This window comes from Fringilla coelebs (genome assembly GCF_963513975.1).
Source record: "Fringilla coelebs genome assembly, chromosome: 5".
Taxonomy (NCBI): Eukaryota; Metazoa; Chordata; class Aves; order Passeriformes; family Fringillidae; genus Fringilla; species Fringilla coelebs.
This window is the reverse complement of record NC_140033.1, coordinates 62907479-62919641: the sequence shown is the minus strand read 5'-3', so window position 1 is coordinate 62919641 and position 12163 is coordinate 62907479. Positions and strand designations below refer to the sequence as shown.

Here is a 12163-nt window from a genome sequence, read left to right as displayed (position 1 = left end):
GATGAGTTCACAGGTGCTGCTGCCAGGTTTTGGTCCAAATTACAGCACAAGAAATTCACAGCAGGTAAGACAGCTACAGGTTGGGGGAGATAAGATCTAGAACGGTGGTAGATTTCAGCAGAGGTCCTCCCACAGGTGGAAGTGAAGTGCCTGTGAAGCACCACTTGCAGGAGGCTTGCTGGAAACTCACAGGGAACTCTGCTGGACCTAAGGAACCCAAGGAAATGTTCCCTCTGGGCAAACGCCCTCTGCTGTCATTGTTAACAAGGGGTTTTTCTACACGGTGCACTCACTACTCAGTTTGCCAGGTTTTCTGTAATATATATGAGACCTTAAACACATTCCATGTTTAATGGAATACTAGGGGGATTTTTCAGTCTGAAATGCAGAGTGAAAGGAAAACTGAAGATCATTGTCCAAAAAAATATCTAAAATGCAAATTTTGTTTTCTGATCCCCCATCCTGTTCAGTTTCTTGATCAAATCTGTTCATGCAGACAGCAGCAGGCACATGCAATCTCATTGCCCTCAGCTTAGTCATGGATGTAAGAATCTCCTCCTGCAGTCTAGAGACAATGTGGGCTTTTGCCTTGACCTTCTCCATGGAAAAAAGTTTGGAAAGTAGGAAAATTTCCATTAATGGAACACAACTAGAAAATAGCCTGAACAGCCAGCTGGAGCTTCAGTGTTACCTTCATACACCAGTGAGTGTTTGCAGTCAGTCATCTATTAATTAATCTATGATAGCTTAGATATTACCAAGAGTGAAGGGACAGCTCTCACTAACCAAACAAAAAAAGGAAAAAAAAATAATTAGAAAAGAATAATACATAGTTTTGTTTACATGTGGCACTTAGGATGCTTCAACAATCCATGGGGCAGTTTCTTGGGGAAAAGAGCTAACTGCTGTGGTATTTTCCATTCCTTTTACACTCACTAAGCAATGCACTAATGGTCATGCAGGTCTCTGATACGTTAGAAGACATCAGCTTGTAAGTAGTGTGGGCTGGTAACCCAGTGTTCTCCATGAGACAGCCCACTACTGCACCTGGCATGGCAGGGCACTCTGACCCATTTGCCACCAGAAGGCACATTTGGCAATGTGGAGGCAGGCACTTGATGGCTGCTCAAAGTTCTGCCAAAATGAAAAACTTCCACTGGAGTCAAATTCAAGGCAAAATAAATGAAATAAAATTATTTTTCATCTGGAAGCTGAGTATCTCATCTGCTTTTGGTCTGCTGAACAGCACATACATATGTAAGTACTGCATAGGCCAGGCAAGATGGGGTAGATAAAATATGTTGCTGAAGTGCCCTAGTGTCACAGACATATTTTCTAAAAAATCCTTTCATTAGGATCTTTTTTCCTGGGAAACTTCAGCTTCTCCATGTTTTTCTGCTTTGGAATGTGATTTGGAGAATTGTTTACCCAGCATGTGAAATTGTTTTTACTTGATGACCAATGACAGCCACCTGTGTTAAGGCTGTGAGCAGTCACAAGATTTTATTATCATTCTTTTTCCTTTCTTTGCTAGCCTTCCGATGTCTCCTTTCTCTCTTTCTTTTAGTATAGTTTCAGTATATAATTTTCTTTTAGTATAATATGTACCATAAAATAATAAATCAGCCTCCTGAAACATGGAGTCAAGATTCCCATCCCTTTCCTCATCCTGGGACTCCTGCAAACACCACCACACTAGTTCTGCCTCCTTTACAGGCTCTTGATGTAATTTCTGCTTGCAGGAATCCTGAAGCCTAAATCAGAAAGATCAGCTTTATTTCTTCCTCATGCATCACCCTCAGCCATATTGGCTGAGCCAGATTTATTTTGGAGAAGACACTGAGCTCCAGATGTGGAGCTGCCCACTGCCCAGGGCAGTCAGCACAGTCTGTGCTCTGCTGCCATTACGTGTCCCCTTTAGCTCCCGGGTTTCATGTCACCAGTGTGCCACAACACTTCTGCATCTGCCACAGCTGGAGCCGGGCAGGTGCTGATTTCCAAAGGCACAGCGCTGCTCCTGCCAACCTGCAGCAGGGCTCTGCGGGAAGATGAAAAAACTAAACACGGTGGGCAAGGGAAAAACCTAAAGGGGCACTGGGAGAACAAAAGACCTGGAGGCTGCCAGTGTCACAGTCCATGTGAAAAGCTGTCCACTGGTGCCATCTTCTGGGTCCAGAGCCACCCCCGGGACAAAGAGGCAGAGCTCACTCCACCGAGCTCCAGCCTGCCCTGACCTAAAGTCTGGGTCTCTTTTTAGCACTATTTAAAGTGCTTCATATTTCTAAGAGCAAACAGCTGTCACCTTACCGAAGTACCAACCCCAAACCTTGCATTTTGCTCAGGCAGAGTGCGTTGCACTGTGTCTACCACATGAAATTACAGCCCTGTGCAAGTAAACAGGAGTCAGAGCAAAGGGCAACTATCAAAGTCAATGAGTTTCATCAAACGTATTAGCCCACCATTTATAGCTCTCCACAGAAATGATTTTTGTCTTTATTAATATCCAGGCCTGCACACTGCAAAATGCAGAGGTTGGAACTGAACACGATTGAATGGAAATATTTCAGCACAAAAGACAACTCATATGAAGATACAAGTTGATCAGGTAACAGAAGTATGAGGAAAAGTAGATTTATAGGTATTATCCTGACATAAGGGTCCACTATTCTCTTTTTGCCTAAATTTAATTCTTCCCCAGGAAGAGAGTGTAAAATTATTGAGCCTTTCAGCTACATTCCCATTTAGAAAAAGAGCTGGAGAAGTGAAATTTTATTTATAAAGTTATACCACCTAAAATAAATGGCAAAGCTATGTTTTTTAGGTCGGTACAGAACTGCTGGATAAAAGTGGAGCTCCTCATATTAGTGGGGGAAGAACTGTACAAAACTTAGTAAATAACTAATCAAAAGCACAAATCCTTTATTAGCTCTCTCATGGTCCCAGGGAATCCACTGCCAACAGTAAAATGTGCACCTGGCAATCCTAATACCACATGTCAGGATCTGTGCTAAGATATGTTAATTTAATTGATTAAGGATTAACAACTTGGTCAACAGGTGCACCCTCATGTGGACTCTATCAGTCAGCCAGGCATTCACTCAGAAAATGTCCTTTCATAAAGAATATTGGTGAAAAAAGAAGACAGCAGTCATGCAGTTGGCCAATCTCTTCCCTTTCTAGCTCAGGGATGCAGCAACCATGGTACAACATCACCTAAATTCTGACTGTAGGTATGCCTAAAACTTAGAGTGAGTGTTGTCACAATGGGATCTTCCATGCCAACTAACAGACAGAAGCCTTGATCCTATTCTTGAATATATCAGCTTGAAACTACAGTAATTCCTTGAACTAGCATCATGGAGAATAGAATGTGTTCTATAGCTGCTAGATTTCAAGAGGCAATGACTGTATATCACTAACTTCAAAAGGAAAAAAAAAACAGGTCAATATAATTTTTTAACCCTTCCTCTTCATGTGTTTGTATGATATCTTAAAGGAAAAGCTACGTAGAGGGAAGAGTTTCTGTTCTGGAAAGTATTGCTGGATTACAAAGGCCTGTTCATGTGACAGGTAAGTCTAGCTGTTAGCATGCTGTAATGCATAACCATTGTTGTACATGTAATTATTGTAACTGGTCCAGTCATCTGCACACTGATATTCTTGATTAGACTGAATGTAAGGATGATAAATTGTTTCTTTTCCCAAGAAATAAGCTGGAGCAAGTCTCTTTAAAACAACAGCACTGAACTGGTATGTCAGCTTCCTACGGATCTTAATGATTTCACCTGTTCTTCCATAATTCCTCAGTGCTCTGGCCATTTTCTGGTAAGTCATGATCTTGCGGTTTCCCTTTCTTTCTCCCCACAGTTCTGCAAGTTTCTCCTTGTTTTTGGAGACAAACTGGAAGACACCATTTGGCTTATCCACCCATTGGATGCAGTTTGCCATAGCTGGATCATAGAGAGACTCATGGAGGTATTCAAAGAGTCGAAGCTTTTTTCTACCTAGAATAAAAAAATAACAAAAGGTCAGAACAGAACCTGTGCTTGTTTTAAAAGATGAGCAGTTGAGTTTTTCCTGAAAAGGGTCTTACAGGCAAAAGCATAGCTAAACCTAGTACGTTAGCCCAAATTAAAAGATCACTATAAACTGTTCAGTAGAAAACCAGCAAGAGCAAATGGGATCACAGAGATGGGAGCAGAGAGTCATGGCATAGTCTGAGTGGGAAGGGACCCAGAAGGATCATCAAGTCCAACTCTTAACTGAATGGCTCATACAGGGATCAAATCCACAACCTTGACATTATCAGCACCACACTCTGGTTCTGAAGGGTGTACAGATCTGTGGTGACAGAAGGGGATTTGCTCATTAGAGCTTCAAGAGCAGGTTATGTGGGGATCATGACAAATATCTGGTGACTTCACTGCGTGGTAGGTATCAAAAGCATCAGTCTGCAGACACACACTAGGCAGATGCACACTCAAGAAACTCCCAGTAGGAAATTACATCCTCAGAGAGGGCAGGAAAGAGGTTCTGGAGAGCCAATCTGAATGTTTGAATGGATGGTTTCCCTGTTTATTGAAAACTCAGAGATTTTGAGATGGCTCGGTTTTGTTGGATTTGTTTCAGGAATGTTTTGGTGATGCAAGGTAGTCTCTGATATAAGAAAGGGTAAGTGGGTGAGCAGGAAAAGCAGGTTGGTTTTTAACCAGAAACCTCATGTAATCAAGAGGGAGCTAGATCTTCTGGTACTCTGTGATAGTGTAAAAATCTGCAGTGGCAGTTTGCATTCCCATGCAGAAAAAAGCAAGCTTGGCACTGAAATATTTGCCAGTTAATTAAGTGCTTCTCTCCACAGGCTCAGTTCTCAAACTTCAGTTTCCTAGTGAGGCTTATTTAGTTTCACATAGATCTTGTGGATTCTACTCTATGAAGTATTTCTAGTTCCCTTCCCAAAGCCAAGGGTGATCAAGAAGCTGCTGTAAGGAGGAAGAATTTAAGATTATCAGACAAAGAGGAACATTTTGCAGAAGAGAGATTCTATGCAGAAGAACATCTTCCACTTTAACCAAAGTGGAAATAAGCAGCTGCACCTAAAGTTCATAAAGTCTTGTCTTGCGTGGCTTTTTTAAATTAGGAACAGGGGAAAAGTGACAGTTGCTAAGGAACACTGAGGTCCAGCCAAGACATCTGTCAGGGATGACAGTAACTCTGTATCTGGTGATAAGGAAAGAGGAGAGAAGTAACAGTCAGATTGGGAAGAAGAAGAGCCTAAAATCAGAGGTACTTTCCAAAAAAATTAATAAAGTTTCATTCTCTAAGTAGAAATTGGCCTGAGGCCAGAAGGACATATTCTACTAGAAATACAGAGAGATTACTAAGAAGCTGAAAAGGAAACCCGTGAAGGATGCTGCCTTGTCACAGTGGACACTTCTTAGTAGGTGACCCCCTCAGGTCCCCTCCAACCTGAATTATCCTACAAATAATTCAGGATGGTAGAACAAACAGGGGAAAATCCATGGACTACAGTGGACTAAATTTCTGCTGGAAAAGAATAGTGTAGCCATGTCTGCAGCAGCACTTGATTTAGTGCTGTTTGGCCTCTTAGTTCAGTGGGCCTTTCTGCCCAAGTTTTTATTCCTAGACACATCACCTTTGGCTGATGTCTTTGTTGGAGAGGGCTAATTAGTTTTAGTGTGTTTATGCAGCTGTGTTTCCATAGCCCAGCTGTATCCCCAAAGTGCTACACACCAGTTTGAGATGGGGTCAGTTAACAGATCTTTGTCTCATTGCACGAGGCAGTGATGTTCATTTTCAGGCCCTAAACATCTGTCTAAGCCAGCAGGTGAGTGCCTGCAGGTTTCTTACGTGGTGATTGGAGACAAGCAGGTTCCTCCAGAAGGTGTTTCAGAGCATCTGCATTAGATTTCAGTGCTGAATGGTCCTGAAGCCACCTAATAGTCTCAGGGAAAATGTATCCAATTTAATTCTGAATGCCTCTCTTGACTGCCTCCACTCCACTGAGCATAAGCTCAGATCATGGAATGGTTTTGTCATGACTGAACTGGACTCTTTTCAGAGGAAACTTATCTCAAAAGATGCTTTTCCAAACATTATCTGCATTAGTGTACCCTTCAGAACTTGTGACCAGCCTAAAGAATGCCCTAAAAAAAAAAATTTGTGAAACACTTAAAACACAGGATTTGGGCCCTCAGTGCTGATGGTTTTATCTACAGATCTATTCCTAAAAAGCCACACTACTTGCTAGTGTACAGAAGATCTCTTATGTCTCAACAAGAAACTAGGAGGACTAAATTCATTTAGTACAGTGAAAATCAGTTTCTGGCAGGAATATCACCATGGGCACAAAGAAATCTGTAGGAGGACACAAAATGACCCCATAAGAATAGTTAATCACTGCAAATATGTGCAGGTTGTCTTCTGAAAAAGAAGATTGATGACAGTGTACAAGAAATAGGAAACAGGAAATGAAGTTTAACAGAGCAGTAATAACTGAAGGTCAAGTCAGATACTGACATGTAAAATTCCCCAATGCAATCCTGGATAAGACTTGGAAAAGCAACATTTCTCTATTTAAAATTCATTTGCAAAGGTGAATTTCAGATCTCTGAAGTAGAAAACTGAGAAACAGAGGCTGCTCTTCCCACCATCCCAAAGAGTCTATGGTAGCAGCAGCAGCAGTAGCAGTAGTAGTAGCAGTAGTAGTAGTAGTAGTAATAGTAGTAGCAGTAATAGCAGCTATTAAACAACAGAGACCACAGTGTTCAGCATCAATGGGCAGGGACAACACCAAAAACTGACACCATGTGGTTAAAGCTGAGAAAAGGGGATTTCAAAAACCAGCTAAATCAGGAAGCTTCTTAAAAAGGCCTCATGGTCAAAAGTAGGTACAACAGCTCAGAGTTGAAGCTGGGAAAATCTCATCCAGCAGCCACAGAAAGGATGCTGAATCCCTCCCAACCAAAAACCCAAATAGTGAATGCAATAAAAAATGAACTACTGCAATGACCATGTTACACAACCAATTCTTTGCAAAATAGATACCAATCCAAGTAAACTCAACCAGAAGGAGCAGGAAAATAGCCATAAAAATGCTATTTTGTCACTGGAAGTGACAAAAGCTGAAAGGTGATTTGAAAAGTAAATTAAGAAAGGCATAAAATCCGGTGTGCAAAAATATTCATGTGTGTAAAAAGCCTTTAAGAAAATTACTGCTTGTTGGGCCACATGAAATAAAATAAGTGGTAAAAATGGATAAAGATGTTATTGATAGCTAGATTTACTTCTCTGCATCAGACTTCATCCTAAATGCTTTGAAATGACACATATCTCTGGTTTCATTTTCCATGTGCTAAGCAATGATGGAATAATTTAATAATAGATTTATAATTTATTATAATCTTATAAGAGTTAGCAGACGGAAACTGAACACTAGCAGTTGTATCCCAGTCACTAGTAAATGTTCACCTTTTTGATCCCGTTGAAACTTTAAAAAAAAAAGGGTAAAGGAGAAAGCATGATTTGCTAAGAGGTTTTTTAAAGTAACATAAATTACACACCAAGATATGATCTTTTTACAGACCTTTCCCTGCTTTTGGCTGGCCAGCAGCAGCATGCATCACTTGACTTTCTGGAGTACTCTGCAGTGTATGGTAGACAGTCTCATCTGCATAAAAATCCGCTGCACTGTTCTTCAAGAATTAAGACAATAAAAAGTTACTAATAGAGAACATTCTCTGAATAAAAAGAAACTTTTGGCAATTAATTGTCTGAAGCCTTCAAAATGCAACTTCTCATCACCCATGGAAGACTTTTCTCAGCCATGAAGGCACTCAGTCCAGGGTAGCAGTAACAAGCAGCACTAATTCTTGTCCAGGGGCAAGAGCTGCCCACCAGAGGAGAAGCTGAGAGGGAAAACAGCACAACTGCCTCCCCCTGGACCTTCAACCTGCTGCTGGAACCAGAGCAGGAGCAGCTTTCAGAGCTAGGAAAAGACAAGGGCCGCCTGGACAGTAGCCCTGACAGACTCTGCAGCTCCCATGCTGTGTTGTTGTTAATCTGCTGAGTGAAAATGGGCTTTTGTGGAATCTGCTTCCCTGAAATTATCTTCCCTGCAAAATTCATTTTCCATCACTCCTGGAGACCATGCTCCCAGTGCTTTTAAGAATGCATATGGACTCTAATGGCTGAAGCTGTGCTCAGATAATGCTGGCCTTTCCAGAACTTTTAGAACAAACTGCTGTTGGAGAAATCAAAGCCATGGCTCTTTTTCACAGTGGCAGAAGCTACATGAGTGTTGGAAGTTGTTGTTCTCTGCCTGTTCCCAGGAAATAAAAAGGAGCCTTTTGTCCTATAACTAATTCTCTAGTAGGTTTGCTTGTTGTCATGTTATGTGATGAACCACAGGAGAGCATCAGAAGCAAACTGCTGACTCCTGAAAAGACATCATTAATCACATTTTGCAAATACTTCCCAAGGCAGTTTCATCTGAATCATGCCTGGCCAGACCAAATTTCTGTTAGTGCTAGCATAATGATTTGTATCAGAAATCCCAAATGAGCAATCAGTCTTCCAGTTATGCCTGACTATTATTAGAAATTGTGAGTTCACTCACAATCACGTTTCTCCAGCTGTACCCTTGCTCCTCCACAGATGGTGCTGCACTGTAACTGGGACTTGCTTGGAGGTGATGGTGATGGTTGATCACAGTCAGGCAGTTTTTATAACCTGGGAATCAGGAGGAGGGAGCAAAAACCAAGTGAGTAAAAAAGAGAGAAGAAGGAAAAAAGAAAACCACAACAGCAAATGATTTGACATGGTGCTGGGCCTGTCAAAAAACATTTATGCTGTGGCTGCCTTCCAGATAATAAAGTGTCCAGAGCCAAGATGTTCCACATCAGCAGGTGATCCAGAAAAATCTGTACTGCTGCTGCTGACCACACCCTTGGGCTGCTTTTGTTAGCCTGCACAAACATGGGAAAATGGAAAGCAATTTTTTTAAGACAAAATGTCAGATATTTCATAGCATCATGAAATTTTTTGGTTGCTGGATAACAGAGGGCCATACAGACCACCAGACATAGGTGGTGGTTATCCAGCATGAATTGGATCAATATAGACTCTAATAATACACCTAGAAAGGAAAAGGGACTGTCAGGCAGGCCATTAGTAGAATGCAAGTCAGAGTCTCCAGTGGTAAATGAAGTAAAGGAGCATCAGAACATCTGCAGAGTCTGGAAGAATGACATAGAAGGAATCCAAAAACTTGTGATGCTTAGAGAAGCAGAGGAGAACACCAGAGTAAAGACATTTGAAAAAATTACCTACTTCAGGTGGTCAGAAGAAGATATTGGAGGGTATTTGTACATCTATTGCAATTGGAAATGTGGGTGCAGCTGGGGACAGACTAAAACATTGCATTGCAAGGGTTTAAAACCTCCATCAGCCCTAACAACACATATAAGGAAGAAGATTGCAAGTAATTACATACAGTGAATCCTCCAGCATGTGTAAGTTACTAATGCAGTGGAGCCAAAAAATTGTTAACAGCTGAAGATACAGCCCTACTGGTCTTATTTACATTTCATTTCATAATAGATAATATGTAAATCAACTTCCTCATATGAAAGGCATTTCACACAAAAGACAGCAGGTATTTTTTTCTGGGCATAGAGCATTTGTCATGTAGCCTCCTATTTTCCTTTCCTTGCATTTCTGCTTACAGTGTCAAAACAAAAGCACAAATTTTAAATTTTATAGTAATTTCGTTACCAAAACCTTGTCAGAACTGGAACAATTTACAGCTTCCTTGCATTGTAGGTTTTGCAAAGTATACAACTCTTGAAGTTGAGAAAAACAATTTTATATTAATTATCCAGACTCAAACGATCATTCCTGCCTTAAAATATTTAAGGTTATTATTAGTGCACAAAAAAATTAAATGAGAAAACTAATTTCACTTGCTGGTCTTTTTTTATTTTTCTTTTGCATTGGGATTCACGGCATAGCAGAAGGGCATTTTGAAGTTAAAACATTAAAACTGGGAAAAGGTTGTTGCACAACAGTCATATATCCTCTGATTATAGAAAAGTGAGCTCAATGCAGCTGGGCTGCTGTTGGGAGGAGGGTAAATGGGGCCATTCCAACACTTTCCCTGTGCTGTGACCTGGAAGATATTCCCCACACTGGGCAGTACTCATGGAGGGGTAAAAACCCTCCAAATAATTTTCCTCCTTTTCATCCTCACAAAACATCCCATTAACCCATCTCTGGGAAATCACTCCTCCACCTGTGTGTTTCAAGAGGTGCTTTCCTGTAAAAGAGGAGCTGGGAAATGAAGTAGAAGGGTGTTTGTTACCTGGTGGACACTGCATTTCTCTGTCAGAGTGCTGCTGCAGCACTTCTAGAGCATCTTCAAAAGCCTGGCCCAGCACGTCGTGGTCAGGAAAGCTCTGCAAGAACATTTTGCAGTCAGGACCCAGAAAAGCCCAGGCTGGTTCTTGTCAATCAGCCCATCCTAAATAAACCCAGGGGTGCTACAGAATACACATCCTCCTGGAACTGATCCTTGGCAGGCACCAAGGCATCACCACAATCTTTGACTATTATGAGAAAGTTCTCACTCCTTTGAGGTCAGTGAGACAATTCACACAGGTAACATGATTCAACTCTGGCCAGTGTTTCAAGGTTCATTTCCTTCATTTGCAAACAATGTTTACATAAAGGGTGTTGCAGCTGGTGGAGAGTTTTATAGTCCGTAACACAGAGATGTTTGCATCACTTGTGTAACATTGTTTATGAAGCTAGAGTTATCTTTCAATAACACTGACATGACAATAATAATTACACATAATTTCTGAAGCAGTTATTCAGAGAAAATGCTACACTATGCCACTACAGGAAACCAAGTGTGGATTTTCAGAAAACTGTTCATTCTAATTTTAGAACACCTTGTAAAAAGCTAAAGACACCCTCAAATTTGAGTTTGACAGAGTCTTCTGCAGCATATTTGAAACACTCAAAAATGAAAGAGAATATAGGTGTTGTAGACTTACCATTATTTAGATATCAAGACTTGAATCCTGTTTAAAAGAACCAATATTTTTAATATTGTATGTTTCAAAACAAATAATAATGCTCTGAGCATAAATTTAAATAACTAAATAAAACAAATCCATATAGTTTCCAATTACCAGGTAAAATATTTTTAATAACACAGATAAAATGGATTTATTATTAGAAGCTGATATTTAAATTAAATACCTGTAACATTGTATTTTCTAAAAATAATTTTTTAAAAATTAGTTTACACTTTCATTAATGCTACATTTTTTAGATTATTATCCACACTATCACAAATACATTTTTAAAGACATTATAAAGTGAAAATGTGTTATTGTAGACATTGAGTCTTAGTCAACATAACTTCTAATTTGCCCAAGAAAATACTGACCTAAATTAAATGCATGTGTCATAGCCAGTTGAAACAAGATTAGATTTTTTTCTAATATAGGTTTGCATATGACTGTATATGAACATAAACACTCAGACTAATTGCAAGCTTCAGAGGCAAATCTGATTGTTTAATAAACAGTGTAAATAGACACATTTCCAGCCAGTTTAACATGAACAATATTACTCAGAAACATATCTTTAGTACCTCCTTTTTAATTTATATTTCTTACAGAAAACCATAATCAGATTTTTTTGCCCTGCTGATTTTTGCCCCATCATCATTTACATTATTATTTCAAAGCTGTAAACATAATAATCAATATTTCAGTATTTTTCTCATTAAATACTTGATTATTGCGTGTGATGTTTCAAAATACAAAGGAGACACAGGATATACAAACATTACTGAGAAAGAATTTTATCCAATACTAACTGTGAATGTTCTAAGCTGGGGATTTTGCCTCAGGTAAGTATGTTAGAGGGTATGGTAAAAATTTCCAGAAGTGTTTTTAAATTTTGACAACCATATGGTGGAATCCTAGCAACTCACTGAAATCAGTGGGATATTTCTCCCTGGGTACAGTGCAATAAGTATTTCAATCATCTGATCCAAATCTATTCTAAAACCAGAACGGACAATGTCAATCATTTATTTAGCTGCAATGGTGGCCACAGATTGCTGGGGCAC

At 39.9% G+C, this 12163-nt stretch overlaps 1 protein-coding gene across 1 annotated transcript; it reads right to left on the bottom strand.

Moving 5' to 3' along the window:
• Nucleotides 1-3576: 3576 nt before the first annotated feature.
• SPIC (Spi-C transcription factor) lies at nucleotides 3577-10484 on the bottom strand (the record flags this gene model as incomplete). The annotated part of the gene is made up of 4 exons (XM_084205420.1): nucleotides 3577-4000; nucleotides 7600-7712; nucleotides 8636-8748; nucleotides 10379-10484. The coding sequence occupies 4 exons, from the start codon at nucleotides 10482-10484 to the stop codon at nucleotides 3577-3579; spliced, it is 756 nt and encodes a 251-aa protein (XP_084061546.1).
• Nucleotides 10485-12163: the final 1679 nt, after the last annotated feature.